Below are 20913 nucleotides of genomic sequence, written 5' to 3' on the forward strand. Positions count from 1 at the left end.
TCAAAAAACCTATAATAATTTAGTTAATAAAAATAAAATTTTAAAACAAACTAAAAAGAAAAAAAATTAGGTTGGTATTCCTGATTGTACTATATTCACACCGTTGATTGACAACATAAACCTGTCATTTTCTAGAAACTCGTCATCTTATCACAAAATATCCAGCTTTTTCGATTAAACCGGAGCGAAATCTTTGCGAAATGGCTCGTTTCGGGTCATTTTTTAACGACATGGAGGATGATCCTCTGTTTGGGTGCGTAATTTAAACCAAAACTCATTTCTTAATAAAATACTCATTCTTAACACATCTTTTCTTCCGCCATTTAATAAATTTCAATTTTATTTTTTTTATGTAATATAACTTCTATTCTCTTTTAACCACCAGTTCCCATATGCGCACAATGCGTCAAATGAACACCATGATGAACTCGCTTTTTACGGATCCTTTTGGAATAATGAACAATGATTTTGGGGATCGTATGTTAACTCACCGTGCTCCTGCACCGTCTATGGCCCTCTCCCCGTTCGCGATGCCAAACATGAATCGTTTATTAAGCGGTTCTTTAGATAATTTGGGGAATAATTCGCATTGCTACAGTTCGAGTACCGTTGTAAGCATGGTTTCGGGACCTGACGGTCGTCCCCAAGTGTACAAAGCAAGTTCAAGCACTCGTATCGCACCTGGCGGCATAAAAGAAACTCAAAATACCGTTTCTGACTCAAGAACGGGAACCAAAAAAATGGCTATTGGTCATCATATCGGAGATAGGGCTCATATTATCGAACGCGAACAAAATGTGCACTCTGGAGATCAAGAGGAGCGCCAAGAATTTATTAATTTGGATGAGGACGATGCGGAGGGTTTTAATCATGAATGGGAGACTAAAGCTAAGAGTAGAAATGAAATTGGGGGTGTTTCGAGGTATAGAAGGCATCATGGGGTGCATCATTCTGGAGTTCCAGCTATTACAGCCGGTCCAAGGTGATTTTTTTGATTTATTAAAGTTATTTTTTCTTGCCTCTTTATTTTTATTTATGGTAGAAGTTTCTTTTTGTATATTTTTGATGTTTGCATGGTTTAGTAGTCGGCGACATAGAACGGGGTCGAGTTTGGTACCTGCCAGGCGAAGTATTAGACCATCTTTGAATGTTTCACATCAAAGCACTTCAAGGTACGGTTAATAAACGCACTTTTTTTGTTTGTTTTGTTGTTTGGGTGGCTTCTTGTAATATTTTGAGATCAAATTTTGTTAATATTTTGGTGTATGTCTTTTAGGTCCTTGAAAAGATATTGTTAAAGTATGGTGTAGTTTGTTTTTTGTAGTGAATGTAAGTAATTGGATTGCTTTTTTGTTTGATACTGCTTTTGTTGTTAATGTTTTATGATGATTTTCGTTTTTATTTGTTTTTGAATTCGACATCACTTTACTAAGCGACAAATAAATAATGTTGAGAAAAACGGGATTTTCGTTTTCATCTCTCTAAAAATGTGATTTCTCAATATTTCTTTTTGTTTTGTTAAAAAAGTTACTAATTTACAAAATTGAAGTTTAAAAAGTTGTAAAATGGAATTAAGGACGAAGTGTTACAAGTTTACAGATTAATTTCAGTTATAAAACTTTTATTATATGATAACTAACTTCAGGTTAAAAATGTCAACCTCAATTTTGACATATTTGTAATCTTCATTAGAAATCCTTTAAAATGAGTACAAACACGACATATTTATCTTCAATATTAATGAAGTTATGGTCAACTTCCGGTTAAGAATGTCAATGTCATTTTGACATATTCTTAATTTTTATACAATGTCTTAAAATTTGTCACAGAAACAAAAATATTAAAAAAAAAATCATTAATTAAGGTTGGTATTAATATTTAAAAATTAAATTGCTACTTTCATTGTTGCTAACTTCAGGTTTAATGTTTTTTATTCTAACTTTTTTGTTTTTTGAGATAAGTGCGTCTTGTTTGGACTCATTTTAAAGGTTTTTTATAATAAAGAATACATCATGAAAGAACACCATGAAGTTGTCCATGTCTATTATATGATAACTAACTTCAAGTTTAAAATGTCAACCTCAATTTTGATATATTTGTAATATTCATTAAAAATCCTTTAAAATGAGTACAAACACGACATATTTATCTCCAATATTAATGAAGTTATGGTCAACTTCCGGTTAAGAATGTCAACGTCAATTTTGACATATTCGTGAAAAATCCTTTAAAATGAGTCCAAACAAGATACGTTAAATTCTAATATTACTCGAGATATAAGCAACTTCCGATTTGAAATGTCAATGTCATTTTGACATATTCTTAATTTTTATAAAATTTCTTAAAATTTGTCACAGAGACAAAAATATAATAAAAAAAAATCAAAAATTAAGGTTGGTATTAATATTTAAAAATTAAATTCCTACCTTCATTGTTGCTAACTTCGTGTTTAATGTTTTTTATTCTAACTTTTTTGTTTTTTGAGATAAGTGCGTCTTGTTTGGACTCATTTTAAAGGTTTTTTATAATAAAGAATACATCATGAAAGAACACCATGAAGTTGTCCATTTGTCTATTATATGATAACTATCTTCAGGTTTAAAATGTCAACCTCAATTTTGACATATTTGTAATCTTCATTAAAAATCCTTTAAAATGAGTACAAACACGACATATTTATCTTCAATATTAATGAAGTTATGGCCAACTTCCGGTTAAGAATGTCAATGTCATTTTGACATATTCTTAATTTTTATAAAATGTCTTAAAATTTGTCACAGAAACAAAAATATAATAAAAAAAAATCAAAAATTAAGGTTGGTATTAATATTTAAAAATTAAATTGCTACCTTCATTGTTGCTAACTTCGGGTTTAATGTTTTTTATTCTAACTTTTTTGTTTTTTGAGATAAGTGCGTCTTGTTTGGACTCATTTTAAAGGTTTTTTATAATAAAGAATACATCATGAAAGAACACCGTGAAGTTGTCCATGTCTATTATATGATAACTAACTTCAAGTTTAAAATGTCAACCTCAATTTTGACATATTTGTAATCTTCATTAAGAATTCTTTAAAATGAGTACAAACACTACATATTTATCTCCAATATTAATGAAGTTATGGTCAACTTCCGGTTAAGAATGTCAATGTCATTTTGACATATTCTTAATTTTTATAAAATGTCTTAAAATTTGTCACAGAAACAAAAATATAATAAAAAAAAATCAAAAATTAAGATTGGTATTAATATTTAAAAATTAAATTGCTACTTTCATTGTTGCTAACTTCGGGTTTAATGTTTTTTATTCTAACTTTTTTGTTTTTTGAGATAAGTGCGTCTTGTTTGGACTCATTTTAAAGGTTTTTTATAATAAAGAATACATCATGAAAGAACACCGTGAAGTTGTCCATGTCTATTATATGATAACTAACTTCAAGTTTAAAATGTCAACCTCAATTTTGACATATTTGTAATCTTCATTAAGAATTCTTTAAAATGAGTACAAACACTACATATTTATCTCCAATATTAATGAAGTTATGGTCAACTTCCGGTTAAGAATGTCAACGTCAATTTTGACATATTCGTGAAAAATCCTTTAAAATGAGTCCAAACAAGATACGTTTAATTCTAATATTACTCGAGATATAAGCAACTTCCGATTTGAAATGTCAATGTCATTTTGACATATTCTTAATTTTTATAAAATTTCTTAAAATTTGTCACAGAGACAAAAATATAATAAAAAAAAATCAAAAATTAAGGTTGGTATTAATATTTAAAAATTAAATTCCTACCTTCATTGTTGCTAACTTCGTGTTTAATGTTTTTTATTCTAACTTTTTTGTTTTTTGAGATAAGTGCGTCTTGTTTGGACTCATTTTATAGGTTTTTTATAATAAAGAATACATCATGCAAGAACACCATGAAGTTGTCCATTTGTCTATTATATGATAACTATCTTCAGGTTTAAAATGTCAACCTCAATTTTGACATATTTGTAATCTTCATTAAAAATCCTTTAAAATGAGTACAAACACGACATATTTATCTCCAATATTAATGAAGTTATGGTCAACTTCCGATTAAGAATGTCAACGTCAATTTTGACATATTTGTAATCGTCGTGAAAAATCCTTTAAAATGAGTCCAAACATGTTACTTTTAATTCCAATATTACTTGAGATATAAGCAACTTCCGGTTTGAAACGTCAATGTCATTTTGACATATTTTTAATTTTTATAAAATGTGTTAATATTTGTCACAAAAAAAAAAATATAAAAAATTAAGGTTGGTATTAATATTTAAAAATTAAATTGCTAACTTCGGGTTAAATGTTTTTTATTCTAACTTTTTTGTTTTTTGAGATAAGTGCGTCATGTTTGGACTCATTTTATAGGTTATTTCATAAAGATTATGAATATAATATTAAAATTGACATTGACAACTGAAAGTTTTTTTCACGACTAAAGCCGAATGTTTCTAGTTCTCAAGATATCTTTTCTATCTAGTATTTTTGATATTTTAACTATCAAATTTGACATTTGTACATATTTTAATAGCAAGAAATCTTTCAAATTGTCAAATTTGACATTTTAACATCAAGAAATTTATTATTTCCAAATCTTTTGACATTTAAACTGTCAAATATGACATATTTTCAAATTCTAAAATCAAAACCTTTAAAGTTATTGACTTTATACTGTCATATTTGACATTTGTAAACGTTTTAATAACAATAAATCTTTTAATTCTAATATTTTTGACATTTAAACTGTCAAACTTGGCATTTTAATATTAAAAAACATTAAAAATAGAAATGATATGATTTTAAAATGTCGCTTAGTCAAGTGATGTATAACGCGGTCCAATTATTAATAAAGACTTTTTTGAATTAGCTCGACATCTCGAAGACCTTACAGTCCTCCAGGTTCGGCGTCAACCACCAGGAAGAACAAGAACATTAAAACAGTTTCTGGATCACCACCTCCCGATATATAAATCCATCGATTTTCGTTTCAATATTAAAAAAATATGATTATAGTATTGAATTGGGTTAAAATGGTTCAAAAATGTGTACCGCGTCATCTACTTTTTTTTGGTTGTTCAAAATCAAAGAGTTATTACTATTTAAAAGAATTAAAATATTATTTTTTAATTTAAACGTAATTTTATATCGATTTTAGGTTATCCCAAACAAGGGACATTAAAAACTCATTTAATTTAGATAATATTATAATTTAACTTAATAATTTTAATAAAACGCTCAGATAGGTCTTGTAAAATCCTGTTTGTTCTCTCCTCTATAATGTATTATTAAGTTCTAGATCAATAAAGTACAATTTATTGAGCTTTTTCGTTTTTATCAAAACTTTAATTCAAGCGCCATCTATATTCAATTTGACAGTTTAAATTTGACATTGACAGTTGTTAAAAACTTAACATTATTAATAAAAAGAATGGAAACACCGAAATTACCGGAAGGTTTCGCCGTTTTTAAACGCGAAACTTTATTTTCAACCTCAGAAACCGACAGAAAATGTATTAAAACCACCAATCACCTCCAAGACATCTTCGGAAAATATAAAGGCGATTCTAACCTCGAAATTACGGTAACGTTAACTGTTTGCAAAGAAATCTTCATAAATGAGTTAAAAATCGACTACGAAAACGTTTCGTACTTAATGAAATACGGCCTTTCGGAATGTTTGTGCTTTTATTTGCAAATTTGGAACGGTTGGAGGAATTCTTCGGCGACGTTCGAAGATTTGAAAAGTTACATAACCTCAAAAATCAAATTTCTAGTTGAGCACCAAAAAAAATTCTGCAAACCGGCTAAAAACGTGAACGATTTGGAGTTTTTAAAACGGCGGAACGAACAAGATTGTTACGTTTTAACCCTTGAAGGGGAACAAAGTAAAATTAATAATAAACCTGCAAAACCTTACATCATCGAAGACGATGAAATACAACCTGAATGGTTACCATTAAACTTCTTAGAGTTCCTACATTACCCCTATGTTAACGTCGAAATTAATTTGCCATATATACAAATACGTAGAACTTCAATTATGGGGTATCAACGACACGGTTGGAGCAACGATTTTAATTTTGATGATTTGAAACCTACGGGAGATCCGAATCAAATCACTTCTAAAAAAATTGACTCCCTAACTTATAGGAAACATAAAAAAAAGGATATTTTAGAATTCATAGTGAAATTTTTAAAATGTACCAAAGACCTTAGAGATAAAATTGACGTCTGTTACCAATTAGGAGTCGTTTTTGAAGAATTCTGTTTAGATTTACAGAAAATAGGGGATGAGGAGATGGTGGAAGTTCCTGCAAGTATGGGTTGTCGTTACGGCGAAGAATTTTATGTGCGAAATAAACGAGTTGTTCACAAAGATAATACGTAAGTTAAGATTACTTAAAGAATTAAAAATTAATCGATTTTTTTCATTTTAGGGGTGATCCAGATCCTTTATATTATAAAGAAGTGCTGGTACCACAAGTTATTCTCGCCATATTAAAATTTAAACCCCAATCGAGCTTGATTTCAACACCCAAACAGCGAAAACGCTTTGTTGATCAAGTAAACGATTCGGTTGTGTTCAGCTGCTTGGAGTGCTCAATAAGTTTTGGGAAAAGAGACAGTTTTGCGAAGGCAACTGAACATTTTAGGATTCATCATAAACCGGAAAGTACGTTTACTTGTTCGAAATGTAGGAAAAAGATTAAGATTTATGATGTGTTAGAAAATAGGTGGAAACATGATTGTATAAATAATAAGAATGTTTAAAATACCACTAATAAAGTATTTAAAAGCAAGTAGGAATCTGTAATTATTTTAGTTGAAATTATAAATAAGAGATGGCGGTGGGATATAAAATATTTTTCAAAGTGACAGTTGAGGTTATGTTCCGCGCCAAAAACGAAGCGTTCAATATTAATGCATCAACATAAAAAGAAAAATGTCGAAGAAAAGGGCAAGTACGCAAGGAAACACCTTACTTAATTACTTCCAATCGCCTAAATCAAAACCGAGGTTAGGATCGTCATCGAACTCGGAGAGTGAATCGAAAAATGAAACTCCCAAAAAAGCTCCAATAATCGAAGGTAAAAACTTAATTTTTAGCCTAAATAATCGTTTGTTAATAATCCCACGTTTTGTGAAGTCACAAACAATGTTAATCGTGCATTTTTATATTAAACCGATCAACACCTAACCTAAAGTTATTTTTGCCTAAACTAGGTGAGATTACAACGTATATTTACGGATGAAATACCCTTGTTTTTCTTAGGCTTTCGATGTATAACGATTGAGTACCTGTCGTTAGATAGACTCTGTGTTTATCATTTGCTTATTATATGATAACTAACTTCTTCATTAAAAATCCTTTAAAATGAGTACAAACACGACATATTTATCTTCAATATTAATGAAGTTGTGGTCAACTTCCGGTTAGAAATGTCAACGTCAATTTTGACATATTTGTAATTTTTATAAAATGTCTTAAAATTTGTCATAAAAACGAAAATATAATAAAAAAAAAGGTCAAAATTAAGGTTGGTATTAATATTTAAAAATCTTTATTGTTGCTAACTTCGGGTTTAATGTTTTTTATTCTAACTTTTTTGTTTTTTGAGATAAGTGCGTCATGTTTGGACTCATTTTAAAGGTTATTTTATAAAGATTACGAATATAATAATAAAATTAAAGTTGACATTAACACGTGAAAGTTTTTTTATAAGCCGTGCGTCGAAACTCTTTCAAAAACACATACTCGATATCGCTCAACAGAAGAATAGTTTTGGTAAATAGTTTTCAGCCAGTAGTATTGTAATCTCCAAGCACTTAGTAGTGTTTTGGCAGCAGTATATAGTCTTCTGAAAGCATTAAATAGTCTTTGTCAACAATATCTAAATGCAGAAAACAAATACTAGGTTAGCTATTGCTACCAATAGACTACACACTGATTGCAGAATATTAATACTGCTTGTAGAAGACTAAATACTGCCGACAGAAAACTAAAAACTCCTTGCGAAAGACTAATACTACTTACACAATACTAGAAACTGCTTTAAAAGATAGATATTGTCTATAAAAGGCTAGGTACTGCTACCAAAAGACTAGAAATTGATTGCAGAATACTAATATTGCTTGTAGAAGACCAAATAGTGCCGCCAGAAGACTAAAAACTTCTTGCTGAAGACAAATACTACCTATACAATACTAAAAAATGCTTGCAGAAGATAGATATTGTCTATAGAAGGTTAGTTATTGCTACCAATAGACTACACATTGATTGCAGAATACTTATACTGCTTGTAGAAGACTAAATACTGCCGCCAGAAGATTAAAAACTTCTTGCTGAAGACAAATACTACCTATACAATACTAAAAAATGCTTGCAGAAGATAGAGATTGTCTATAAAAAGCTAGGCACTGCTACCAAAACACTAGAAATTGATTGCAGAATACTAATATTGCTTGTAGAAGACCAAATACTGCCGTTAGAAGACTAAAAACTTCTTGCGAAAAGCAAATACTACCTATACAATACTAAAAATGCTTGCAGAAGATAGATATTGTCTATAGAAGATTAGTTATTGCTACCAATAGACTACACATTGATTGCAGAATACTTATACTGCTTGTAGAAGACTAAATACTGCCGCCAGAAGACTAAAAACTTCTTGCTGAAGACAAATACTACCTATACAATACTAAAAAATGCTTGCAGAAGATAGATATTGTCTATAAAAAGCTAGGCACTGCTACCAAAAGACTAGAAATTGGTTGCAGAATACTAATATTGCTTGTAGAAGACTAAATACTGTCGCCAGAAGACTAAAAACTTCTTGCGGAAGACAAATACTACCTATACAATACTAAAAAATGCTTGCAGAAGATAGATATTGTCTATAAAAGGCTAGGTACTGCTACCAAAAGACTAGAAATTGATTGCAGAATACTAATATTGCTTGAAGAAGACCAAATACTGCCGCCAGAAGACTAAAAACTTCTTGCGGAAGACAAATACTACCTATACAATACTAAAAAATGCTTACAGAAGATAGATATTGTCTATAAAAGGCTAGGTACTGCTACCAAAAGACTAGAAATTGATTGCAGAATACTAATATTGCTTGTAGAAGACTAAATACTGCAACCAGAAGACTAAAAACTTCTTGCTGAAGACAAATACTACCTATACAATACTAAAAAATGCTTGCAGAAGATAGATATTGTCTATAGAAGGTTAGTTATTGCTACCAATAAACTACACATTGATTGCAGAATACTAATATTGCTTGTAGAAGACTAAATACTGCCGACAGAAGATTAAAAACTCTTTGCAAAAGACTAATACCACCTACACAATACTAGAAACTGCTTTAAAAGATAGATATTATCTATAAAAAGCTAGGCATTGCTACCAAAAGACTAGAAATTGGTTGCAGAATATTAATATTGTTTGTAGAAGACCAAATACTGCCGCCAGAAGACTAAAAACTTCTTGCGGAAGATAAATACTACCTATACAATACTAAAAAATGTTTGCAGAAGATAGATATTGTCTATAAAAGGCTAGGTACTGCTACCAAAAGACTAGAAATTGATTGCAGAATACTAATATTGCTTGAAGAAGACCAAATACTGCCGCCAGAAGACTAAAAACTTCTTGCGGAAGACAAATACTACCTATACAATACTAAAAAATGCTTGCAGAAGATAGATATTGTCTATAAAAGGCTAGGTACTGCTACCAAAAGACTAGAAATTGATTGCAGAATACTAATATTGCTTGTAGAAGACCAAATACTGCCGCCAGAAGACTAAAAACTTCTTGCTGAAGACAAATACTACCTATACAATACTAAAAAATGCTTGCAGAAGATAGATATTGTCTATAGAAGGTTAGTTATTGCTACCAATAAACTACACATTGATTGCAGAATACTAATATTGCTTGTAGAAGACTAAATACTGCCGACAGAAGATTAAAAACTCTTTGCGAAAGACTAATACCACCTACACAATACTAGAAACTGCTTTAAAAGATAGATATTATCTATAAAAAGCTAGGCATTGCTACCAAAAGACTAGAAATTGGTTGCAGAATATTAATATTGTTTGTAGAAGACCAAATACTGCCGCCAGAAGACTAAAAACTTCTTGCGGAAGATAAATACTACCTATACAATACTAAAAAATGTTTGCAGAAGATAGATATTGTCTATAAAAGGCTAGGTACTGCTACCAAAAGACTAGAAATTGATTGCAGAATACTAATATTGCTTGTAGAAGACCAAATACTGCCGCCAGAAGACTAAAAACTTCTTGCGGAAGACAAATACTATCTATACAATACTAAAAAATGCTTGCAGAAGATAGATATTGTCTATAGAAGGTTAGTTATTGCTACCAATAGACTACACATTGATTGCAAAATACTCATACTGCTTGTAGAAGACTAAATACTGCAGCCAGAAGACTAAAAACTTCTTGCTGAAGACAAATACTACCTATACAATACTAAAAAATGCTTGCAGAAGATAGATATTGTCTATAAAAAGCTAGGCACTGCTACCAAAAGACTAGAAATTGGTTGCAGAATACTAATATTGCTTGTAGAAGACTAAATACTGCAACCAGAAGACTAAAAACTTCTTGCTGAAGACAAATACTACCTATACAATACTAAAAAATGCTTGCAGAAGATAGATATTGTCTATAGAAGGTTAGTTATTGTTACCAAAAGACTAGAAATTGATTGCAAAATACTCATACTGCTTGTAGAAGACTAAATACTGCAGCCAGAAGACTAAAAACTTCTTGTGGAAGACAAATACTACCTATACAATATTAAAAAATGCTTGCAGAAGATAGATATTGTCTATAGAAGGTTAGTTATTGCTACCAATAGACTACACATTGATTGTAGAATACTCATACTGCTTGTAGAAGACTAAATACTGCAGCCAGAAGACTAAAAACTTCTTGCGGAAGACAAATACTACCTATACAATACTAAAAATGCTTGCAGAAGATAGATATTGTCTATAGAAGGTTAGTTATCGCTACCAATATACTACACATTGATTGCAGAATACTAATACTGTTTGTAGAAGGCTAAATACTGCCGATAGAAGACTAAAAACTGCTTAAAAAGATAGATACTGCCTATAAAAGGCTAGGTAACTGCTACCAACAGACTAGAAATTGGTTGCGGAATACTAATATTGCTTGTAGATGACCAAATACTGCCGCCAGAAGACTAAAAACTCCTTGCGGAACACAAATACTACTTAGACAATCTTTTCCACCAGTATCTAGCCTTTTCGAGAGCATACCTCTTTTCTAAACAATAATTATTAAAGTCTTTGAAAACAATAAGTAGTCTTGGAAGCAGTATTCCGCCTATCCAAGTAGGTCAAAACCTTTGACAGCAGTGTTTAGCGTTCTGGAATCAATAGGTATTATTTTGAAAAGAGTATCTAATCTTTTCCTGCAGTATCTAGCATTTTAGAAACAATAGGTAATTTTTTGAAATAGTATTTCCTCTTTCCAAGCAGTTTTTAGTCTTTTATTAGCAGTATTTAATCTTTTGATAGCAATATTTAGTCTTTTGCCAACAGTTTTAAGTTATCTTTAGTTTATAGATGGTATTTCACCCGAAAATATGCGTTTTAACATGATGATTTTTGAATTATACCATTAAAGTTTATATTAAAGTTGACAGGGAAATGAAAAATGAAGTATTAAGCGATGACGATGAAGATATAATAAAATCCTCGCAATCACGAAAACGCATCCGAGCTTTCAGTGATAGCGACTCAGACAACGAAAACTCTAAATCAGTTTTGAATGTATTAAAAACATCACGGAAAGATAAAAAATTAAAATTAGAATCTTCTCCACCCCCGCCACAAAAAAAAGTGGAAACTTCAATCTCCCCCGTTGAAAAGCATAGATGGACCCACGAAAAATTAGACTTTTTAAAACCGGAAAACATCCGAGATAAGAACAAAAAGAAACTAGGCGATCCTAATTATGACCCAAAAACTTTATACGTCCCTGAAAATTATTTAAACTCAATAACACCGGCTATGCGACAATGGTGGGAAATAAAAAGTGAACACACGGATTGCGTTATTTTTTTTAAAGTTGGGAAATTTTACGAATTATATCACATGGATGCGACAGTTGGGGTTAACAACTTAGGATTTTCTTATATGAAAGGGGAATTTGCGCATTCGGGGTTCCCCGAAATAGCTTACGGTCGAATGGCTTCGTCGTTAATCGAGCAAGGGTTTAAAGTGCTTCGAGTAGAACAAACGGAAACGCCGGAAATGATGGCGGATCGTTGTAAAGGGCGAAAAGTTACAAAATTTGATAAAGTCGTTCGGCGCGAAGTTTGCCAAATTTCTTCGAGGGGAGCCACAGTTTATGGAGCCCAATTAACTGATGCCAAAAATCCGTTACCTTGTTATATGATCTCAATAGCTGAAAAACAAATTTCGGGTTTCTCAAGTCGATATGGAGTATGTTTCGTTGACACATCAATCGGAATTTTTAATTTATCCGAATTTATTGATGATAAGCATTGTTCGAAGTTATTGGTTTTACTTGCGCAAAATCCCCCGGGATTAGTAAATATTAATTTTACGATAAATTTAGCTTTTTAAAAATTAATTTTATTTCAAATTTTAGATATTAACGGAAAATGGACATTCCTCATTAGAGACAAACGATATTTTAAAACGTCGATTTGGAAATGTTCGCCGCGAAACTTTAAAATCTCAATCGCAATTTTATTCGGGATCGACAACTTTGGAGAAATTACATTTTGGCTCATACTTTAAAAACGGAGATGGCGATTTTCATTGGCCCAATACTCTAAAGGAGTTAATATCGAATGGAGCGCCTAAACCGGAATATGAATTGTGCTTAAAAGCTTTGGGTGGTGTCCTTTGGTATCTAAAAGATTCACAAATTGATGCCCAATTATTGAGCATTGGTAAATTTAATATGTACGAACCACTAATTGGAAGTGGTGTGGTGAATCAGCAAGAATATATGGTTCTTGATTCGGTTACTATTGATAATTTAAAACTTCTTGGTGGGAAAGGAACTTTGCAAGGAACTTTGGATTTATGCTCAACCCCGTTTGGGAAGAGGTTAATTATTTATTGAGGATTTTATGCAGAATTTAATTAATGTCTTCTTTTTTAGGTTACTTCAACAATGGATTTGTAGACCGTTATGCAATGTTGAGATAATAGAAAAGCGTCAAGAAGCTGTTTCAGAGTTGCTAAATAATTCAGAATTATTACAAAACACTCGGGGTGTTTTAAAAAAACTTCCTGATTTAGAACGACAAGTTGCAAAGTATTTATAATTTAAATTAAAACTAGACCTAAAAATTTTTAGCCATGTGTCTTATGAAAAAGTGTTTGACGTTTTTGATGCCATGTCGTTCTTAGCATTAAAGGCTCTCCATATGGTGTGGTTAGCACCAAGGCGTTTTATCATCTCTTCCTGTTCTTGTTCTGGTGGTGACTCAAAGCGATTTTTCAGTTCTATGCAGAATTCGTTTAGCAGCTACAATTTTCAGTCAGAAACAAGGTGCACTTAGTTTGTTCCTAACGTCCATTAAAGACTCTCTAAACTTGCTGCTCAGTACTATATGGTCTATCTGGTTCTCTGTAGTGTGCTCATTTGATGAAAGAGCAGTCCTTTTCTCCATATGGTGTTCTAAAAGTCAGCCTCGATATAAGCAGCAAGGTTGAAAATCAGATCCACGACAGAAAATAATAATGAATTTAATTCCTCGCCTAATGTTTTGGCGCCGGTCGGTATGGAGGCCACAGGGGAGTAAAGGGGAATGGTACAAGCGAAACATACAGCTGTGCTTTTTGTATTTCATCTTATCACTAAAACCAACTCCAATCTTTCATCAAAGAAATCACCCCTTAGGAATACGCGACAAATATATTGTCAAACTCAATGTGCTTGATGACGTCACGCATGGAAGAAAATACTTAATTTATTCCATTCCATAAGATATAAGTGTGTATGTTACACCCAAGATGGTACGTTATAATTATAACCTCTTTTATTTTGTATAATCTTTATATTTCTTTGCTAAATAGGCAGCTATACAGGGTGAATTAAATTTGTTTAAATGGAACACCCTGTATATTATGAATACAACTAAATTTGTTTATACGACCGTATATGTTACTATTTCACAGCGTTCATAGTTCCTCTGTTCTTCCCAAATGTGCCCATTACATGATCACTATACAGGTTGTTTATAAAGCTTAGTTACTTTTGATGTTTTTCAAATGGAACACCCTGTGCATTGTGTGCTAGTTGAATTGCTCATCAAGTTCGCTTTAATTAATAATAAGTATGTCATATGTCTAACTTGAATAGTTTTCCTGATATTTAGAATTTAAAGCAAAATGTGTAATAAAATGTCATTATTGTACTTAAAAAAGTGATAGAATGTAATTTTGTTTGTTTATCTGTCATTTGTAAATCAGTAACATTATATTGAAATACAATTAAAAAAAAACTTTAATAAACAATCAAAACGTGATAAAAATACAAAAAATATAATTAATTTTATATATTACAAAATTATTTGAAGGAAACGCAGCAACAAACTATAAACAATTACTAAACGTTGCTCAACAAGTAGGTATTAATTTATTTAATATTTAGAAATTGTTCAAAATGCTGCCCATTTTCTCTTCTACCATCATTAATGAGCCGTATAAAAGATCTTGAGGTATCTCTTAACATGTACAGGGTGTCCAAATTTCGAGGGATGCAGGATATCTCAGTTATGAAAGATAGAAAGTTGCGAACCTGAGTTATTTATAAACCTTGAAAGCAGACAAATCCAAATATGTAAAAATATACAGGGTGTTCCGTTAAAAAAATAAAGTAGGTGGCGATTTCCGATATAACCGGAAGTGCAAGAAATCTAAAAATATTTTAGTCGAAGAGATCGTAATTGATAATACTTAAGTCTGAATTTTCAAATTTTTATTTTCGCCAGAACCCCAGAAACGTCTAATGACCGGTCTCGCTGAGACAACCTGTATTAACTTTTTTTGAATTTTTGTTAATTATTCAATAACTATAAGAAATATACCCCACAAACTATATACAGGGTGTCACACAAAAAACGCCCCAACCTGTAACCTGTAACTCCGATTTTCATGACCCAGGTATCAAATAAAATGGTTTTATAAATACTATGATTCATGCTACAAATAAATTTTTTCTAACGCCATCTTCAATTTCATACAATTATAAACTTTTGTCTTTTTTCTGCTAAAATTACATTCAAAATGGATGTATTGTACATCAATGGATTCAGAAAAAGAATCTCTATCCAATGACGTGAAGAAAAATATATGGAGCAATTTGAAAAACAAAAGTTAATAATCGCCTGAAATTGTAGATGGCCTTGGAATAAATTTATTTGTAGCATGAATCATAGCATTCATCAAACCATTTCATTTGATACTTCGCTCATGAAGATCAGAATATAAATGACAGAGTTACAGCTTGGGGCGTTTTTTGTGTGACACCCTGTATATTTGTTATCAGAAGCAAATACCAAATCTACCTACGCCACTGAATTCTTCGTAAAAAGTTGCCCATATAATGTTTTATTTATAATACTCGACTATGCGGACATCGAAATTGGGACATCCTGTACAGTGTGTCCAAATTTCGATGGGTTTGCAGGGTATCTCAGTTATTATGAAAGATAGAGACTGAGCTACTTTTTTGTGAAACTTCCAATGGCGCAAACCAAATTTTCATAGCCCTCTTCGTTTTTGATATACAGGGTGTGTTTCAAAATTTACGATTTTTAGAGACCCCTGTATCTCGACTATCCGTAAACGTAAAAACGGGTTCTAATAGATTTTTTCACGTAGAATCCAATGGTGGACGTAGAATTTTTCTATTCATCACGGTTATAAAGAGTTAAGTATTTTAGAAGTTGAGTATTCAGTATTTGAGTTGTGTTTATAACTCAAAACGTGAAAATATCTATAAAAACCCGTTCTTACTTTTTTACTAAGTTTGCGGATAGCCGAGATACAGGAGGTGTCTGAAAATCGTAAATTTCAAACGCTCCCTGTATATCAAAAATGAAGAGGGCTATGAAAATTTGGTTTGCGCTGTACATTTCAGTATATTAAGCTGAGGTTGCTTGCGATCGATTAATACCATATCAACACAAGACTAGTGGTAAATAACGTACTGCCTCGGCCGCAAGCGACCTCGGCTTAATACACTGATATCATACATTTCAGTACATTAACCTGAGATTGCGTGCGATGGAAATAGTGCACTTAATACCATATTAACACAAGACTGGTGTTAAATAATCTACTGCCTCGGCCGCAAGCGACCTCGGCTTTATACACTGATATAGTACATTTCAGTGTATTAAGCTGAGGTTGCTTGCGATCTAAGTACTACAGTTAATACTATAGCAATACAAGACTGGCGTCAAATAACGTACTGCCTCGGCCACAAGTGGCCTCGGCTTAATATACTGATATCATACATTTCTGTGCATTAAACTGAGATTGCGTGCAATGGAAGCGCTACACTTAATACCATATCAACACAAGACTGGTGTTAAATAAAGTACTGCCTCGGCCGCAAGCGACCTCGGCTTGATACACTAAAATCGTATATTTCAGTGTATTAAACTGAGGTTGCTTGCGATCGAGGCGCTACACTTAATACCATATCAACACAAGACTGGTGTTAAATAATGTACTGCCTCGGCCGCAAGCGACCTCGGCTTAATACACTAAAATCGTACATTTCAGTATATTAAGTTGAGGTTGCTTGCGATCGAGGCGTTACACTTAATACCATTTCAACACAAGACTAGTGTTAAATAACGTACTGCCTCGGCCGCAAGCGACCTCGGCTTAATACACTGATATCACACATTTCAGTGCATTAACTTGAGATTGCGTGCGATGGAAACAGTGCACTTAATACCATATTAACACAAGACTAGTGTTAAATAACCTACTGCCTCAGCCGCAAGCGACCTCGGCTTAATACAATGATATAGTACATTTCAGTGTATTAAGCTGAGGTTGCTTGCGATCTAAGTACTACAGTTAATACTATATCAATACAAGACTGGCGTCAAATAACGTACTGCCTCGGCCACAAGTGGCCTCGGCTTAATATACTGATATCATACATTTCTGTGCATTAAACTGAGATTGCGTGCAATGGAAGCGCTACACTTAATACCATATCAACACAAGACTGGTGTTAAATAAAGTACTGCCTCGGCCGCAAGCGACCTCGGCTTGATACACTAAAATCGTACATTTCAGTGTATTAAGTTGAGGTTGCTTGCGATCGAGGCGTTACACTTAATACCATATCAACACAAGACTGGTGTTAAATAATGTACTGCCTCGGCCGCAAGCGACCTCGGCTTAATACACTAAAATCGTACATTTCAGTGTATTAAGTTGAGGTTGCTTGCGATCGAGGCGTTACACTTAATACCATTTCAACACAAGACTGGTGTTAAATAACGTACTGCCTCGGCCACAAGTGGCCTCGGCTTAATACACTGAAATCGTACATTGTATTAAGCTGAAGTTGCTTACGATCGAGGCTTCAATTAATACCATGTCCTTGACTTTGAATTTGTTTCTGAAGAAGGTTGCTGCACGGAATCCGAAACGTCGAACACTTATTCAAAAGACGCAGGGATAAACTCGAAAGATTATAGTCATAATTTATCTTAATCATTTTTAATCCTTTATTTATTTCTTTTATAGAATTCATACATTTGGCAATAAATATTGTGCAGAAAATCATCCCGATTCAAGAGCTGTCCTTTATGAAGCAAAAACTTACTCAAAACGAAAAATTTTAGATCTTTTAACCACACTAAGAGGATTTGAGAAAGCACAAGAAATTTCCCAAATTTTTAATGGTTGCCAAGCTAAATTATTAAAAAGCATCACTCAACACCCTCCCGAAGGAATGTTTAATGATTTAAGCGAAGATTTAAATTATTTTAAGGTTATCTCATAAAAATTCTTAATTTTCAAATAAATAAAAAAAATTAATTTTAGGAAGCCTTTGATCACGTTGAAGCAGAAAAAGAGGGCCAAATTTTACCACAAACCGGCGTAGAAGAAGATTACGATAACATCGAGGACGAAATCAAAGAGATAAATCAAGAAATTTCGAACTACTTAGATTCGCAAAAGAAAAAATTCGGATCTCAACAAGTTTGTTATTTCGGTTCGGATAAAAAGCGCTATCAATTAGAAATTCCGGATAACAAATGTCACAAAGTTACCGATGAGTACCAATTGGAAGGGACGAAAAAAGGGAAAAATCCTGCGAAACGTTACTCAACTCCAACTACAAAAATGTTACTTTCAAAAATGATGAAAGCGGAATCGGAGCGTAACAAAATTATTCAAGATTTAAATCGAAGGGTGTTTCATAAATTCAGCGATCGATACGATGGATGGGATCAAGTTACGCAATGTTTAGCGATTTTGGATGTTTTATGTTCGCTGGCCGAGTACGCAAGGGTTTTCTCACAAGATATTTGCCAACCGAAAATTCTCCCCATTTCTAATAATCCCCACATTAAAATCGAAACGGGTCGACATCCTTGTATTCCAAACATCGATAACTTCGTTCCAAACACCACAGAACTTGGCACTAAAGATCACCCATCCGTTTTATTATTAACAGGTCCTAACATGGGTGGAAAATCCACTTTAATGCGACAAGTTGCTTTAATTAACATCATGGCACAAATCGTAAGCATTAAATAAATTATTAAAAAATAAAGTATTAAATAGTTTTAATTTAGGGAAGTTACATACCTGGAGTCTCGTGCGAATTAACCATAACAGACCGAATTTTCACTCGATTAGGAGCACACGATGACATCATAAAAGGCCAATCAACGTTCTTAGTTGAAGCAACTGAAGCATCCGCGATTCTTCAACACGCAACTCGTCAATCTTTAGTTCTCATCGATGAATTGGGCCGAGGGACATCAACGCACGACGGAAACGCGATCGCCACATCTTATCTGCAAAAATTAACGGACATTAAATGCCGCGTTATGTACTCAACGCATTATCATAATCTCGTCGATCATTTCGAAGGGCACGGTGATGTCCAATTGGGGCATATGGAGTGTTTGGTGGAGAACGAGGGTGACGATGCGAAAGAAACGGTCGTGTTTCTGTATCAAATGGCGAGGGGGGTTTGCCCGAAATCGTATGGATTTAACGTGGCTAAATTAGCCGGATTACCTCAATCTATTATTAGTAGAAGCAGGGAGCTTGCTCGCGAACTTGAAAGTTTAACCAAAACGAGAGAGTTGATGAAAAATGTTTTTATGTGTGATGATGTTCTTAAAATTAGGGAGTTATTGATCTGAATGTTACCATGAATCTTCATTTTAAGTAGTATTAAGATCTTGTTTTTGTGTTAAAAATAAAGAAAATTAAATATTTTGTAATATTTATTAACAAATTAATTTACACCTAATTTTATTGTAGTATTAAATTGAAGAACTTTTAAGACGTATTAAAATTATCAGCTGAAAAACAAACTGAATTACACAAATCGCAAATTAAGCATATCCCAACAAGATTGGAAGTAGAGTATCTAATAAAGAAAGATATTCTAAACGTGAAGAAGTAGCCTGCAATAGAACAAGATAGATCTGCTTGTAGCTGAATGAGTATTGCTTGCATGAGACAAAATACTGCTAATGGAAGACCAGATACTTATAGTATAATACTAGATGCTTGTAGAAGACTAAACACGGTATACACAAGATTAAATACTGCTCTCAGAGTAGCAGATGCCGTATTGAAACATTAAATACTGGTAGTAAACTACTAAATAGCATTGGTAGAAGGCTAGGTCATCTTGAGACAGAAGATTCAATGAACAGTCTTGTGATATGGTATTAAGTGTAGCACCTCAGCTTAATACCCTGCAATGTACGATTTTAGTGTACTGTGCCGAGGTCGCTTGCGGCCGAGGCAGTACATTATTTAACACCAGTTTTGTGTTGATATGGTATTAAGTATAGGGTCTCGATCGCAAGCAACCTCAGCTTAATACACTGAAATTGACGATTTTAGTGTATTAAGCCGAGGTCGCTTGCGGCCGAGGCAGTACGTTATTTAACACCAGGCTTGTGTTGATATGGTATTAAGTGTAGCGCCTCGATCGCAAGCAACCTCAGTTTAATACACTGAAATATATGATTGAAGTGTACTGTGCCGAGGTCGCTTGCGGCCGAGGCAGTACATTATTTAACACCAGTTTTGTGTTGATATGGTATTAAGTATAGGGCCTCGATCGCAAGCAACCTCAGCTTAATACACTGAAATTTACGATTTTAGTGTATTAAGCCGAGGTCGCTTGCGGCCGAGGCAGTACGTTATTTAACACCAGGCTTGTGTTGATATGGTATTAAGTGAAGCACCTCGATCGCTAGCAACCTCAGCTTAATACACTGAAATGTACGATGTCAGTGTATTAAGCCGAGGTCGCTTGCGGCTGAGGCAATACGTTATTTACAACAGATTTGTGTTGATGACAATAGTATTAATTGTAGCGCCTCGGCCGCAAGCGACCTCGGCTTAATTCAAAGAATCATACACCATATCAGCATGCCAAAGTAAGCAGGCCGAGGCACTACATTGTTTCACACCAGTCTTGTATTGATATGGCATTAATTATAGTGCCTAGATTGCATGCAACCTTAGTTTAATCACTCAAATGTAGGATTTCAGTGTATTAAGCCGAGACCACCATATCAACACAAAACT

General features: G+C 32.9%; 3 protein-coding genes across 6 annotated transcripts; all 3 read left to right on the forward strand.

Annotated features, from left to right (window-relative positions):
* The first annotated feature begins 103 nt into the window (after positions 1 to 103).
* LOC111413640 (myeloid leukemia factor) lies at positions 104 to 5354 on the forward strand. Of its 4 annotated transcripts, XM_023044679.2 has the most exons (5): positions 104 to 253; positions 386 to 982; positions 1083 to 1172; positions 1277 to 1329; positions 4902 to 4993. In XM_023044679.2, exons 1-4 carry the CDS (start codon positions 201 to 203, stop codon positions 1296 to 1298), a joined length of 762 nt encoding a protein of 253 aa, XP_022900447.1. In that variant the 5' UTR covers positions 104 to 200; the 3' UTR covers positions 1299 to 1329; positions 4902 to 4993. The 4 variants fall into 4 exon arrangements, with proteins under 4 accessions (XP_022900447.1, XP_022900446.1, XP_022900445.1 ...); XM_023044678.2 differs by lacking the exon at positions 1277 to 1329 and having other exon boundaries at positions 1086 to 1172; positions 4902 to 5354; XM_023044677.2 differs by lacking the exon at positions 1277 to 1329 and having other exon boundaries at positions 105 to 253; positions 4902 to 5354.
* A 57-nt stretch (positions 5355 to 5411) lies between these two features.
* Positions 5412 to 6834, forward strand: LOC111413638 (uncharacterized). Its single transcript, XM_023044675.2, has 2 exons — positions 5412 to 6418; positions 6472 to 6834. Exons 1-2 carry the CDS (start codon positions 5463 to 5465, stop codon positions 6803 to 6805), a joined length of 1290 nt encoding a protein of 429 aa, XP_022900443.2. The 5' UTR covers positions 5412 to 5462; the 3' UTR covers positions 6806 to 6834.
* A 79-nt stretch (positions 6835 to 6913) lies between these two features.
* LOC111413633 (DNA mismatch repair protein Msh6) lies at positions 6914 to 19581 on the forward strand. The gene is made up of 7 exons (XM_023044669.2): positions 6914 to 7122; positions 11747 to 12663; positions 12725 to 13191; positions 13247 to 13402; positions 17869 to 18115; positions 18169 to 18873; positions 18927 to 19581. Exons 1-7 carry the CDS (start codon positions 6978 to 6980, stop codon positions 19503 to 19505), a joined length of 3216 nt encoding a protein of 1071 aa, XP_022900437.2. The 5' UTR covers positions 6914 to 6977; the 3' UTR covers positions 19506 to 19581.
* Positions 19582 to 20913: the final 1332 nt, after the last annotated feature.

The sequence above is a fragment of the Onthophagus taurus genome, chromosome 5 (assembly GCF_036711975.1).
Source record: "Onthophagus taurus isolate NC chromosome 5, IU_Otau_3.0, whole genome shotgun sequence".
Lineage (NCBI taxonomy): Eukaryota > Metazoa > Arthropoda > Insecta > Coleoptera > Scarabaeidae > Onthophagus > Onthophagus taurus.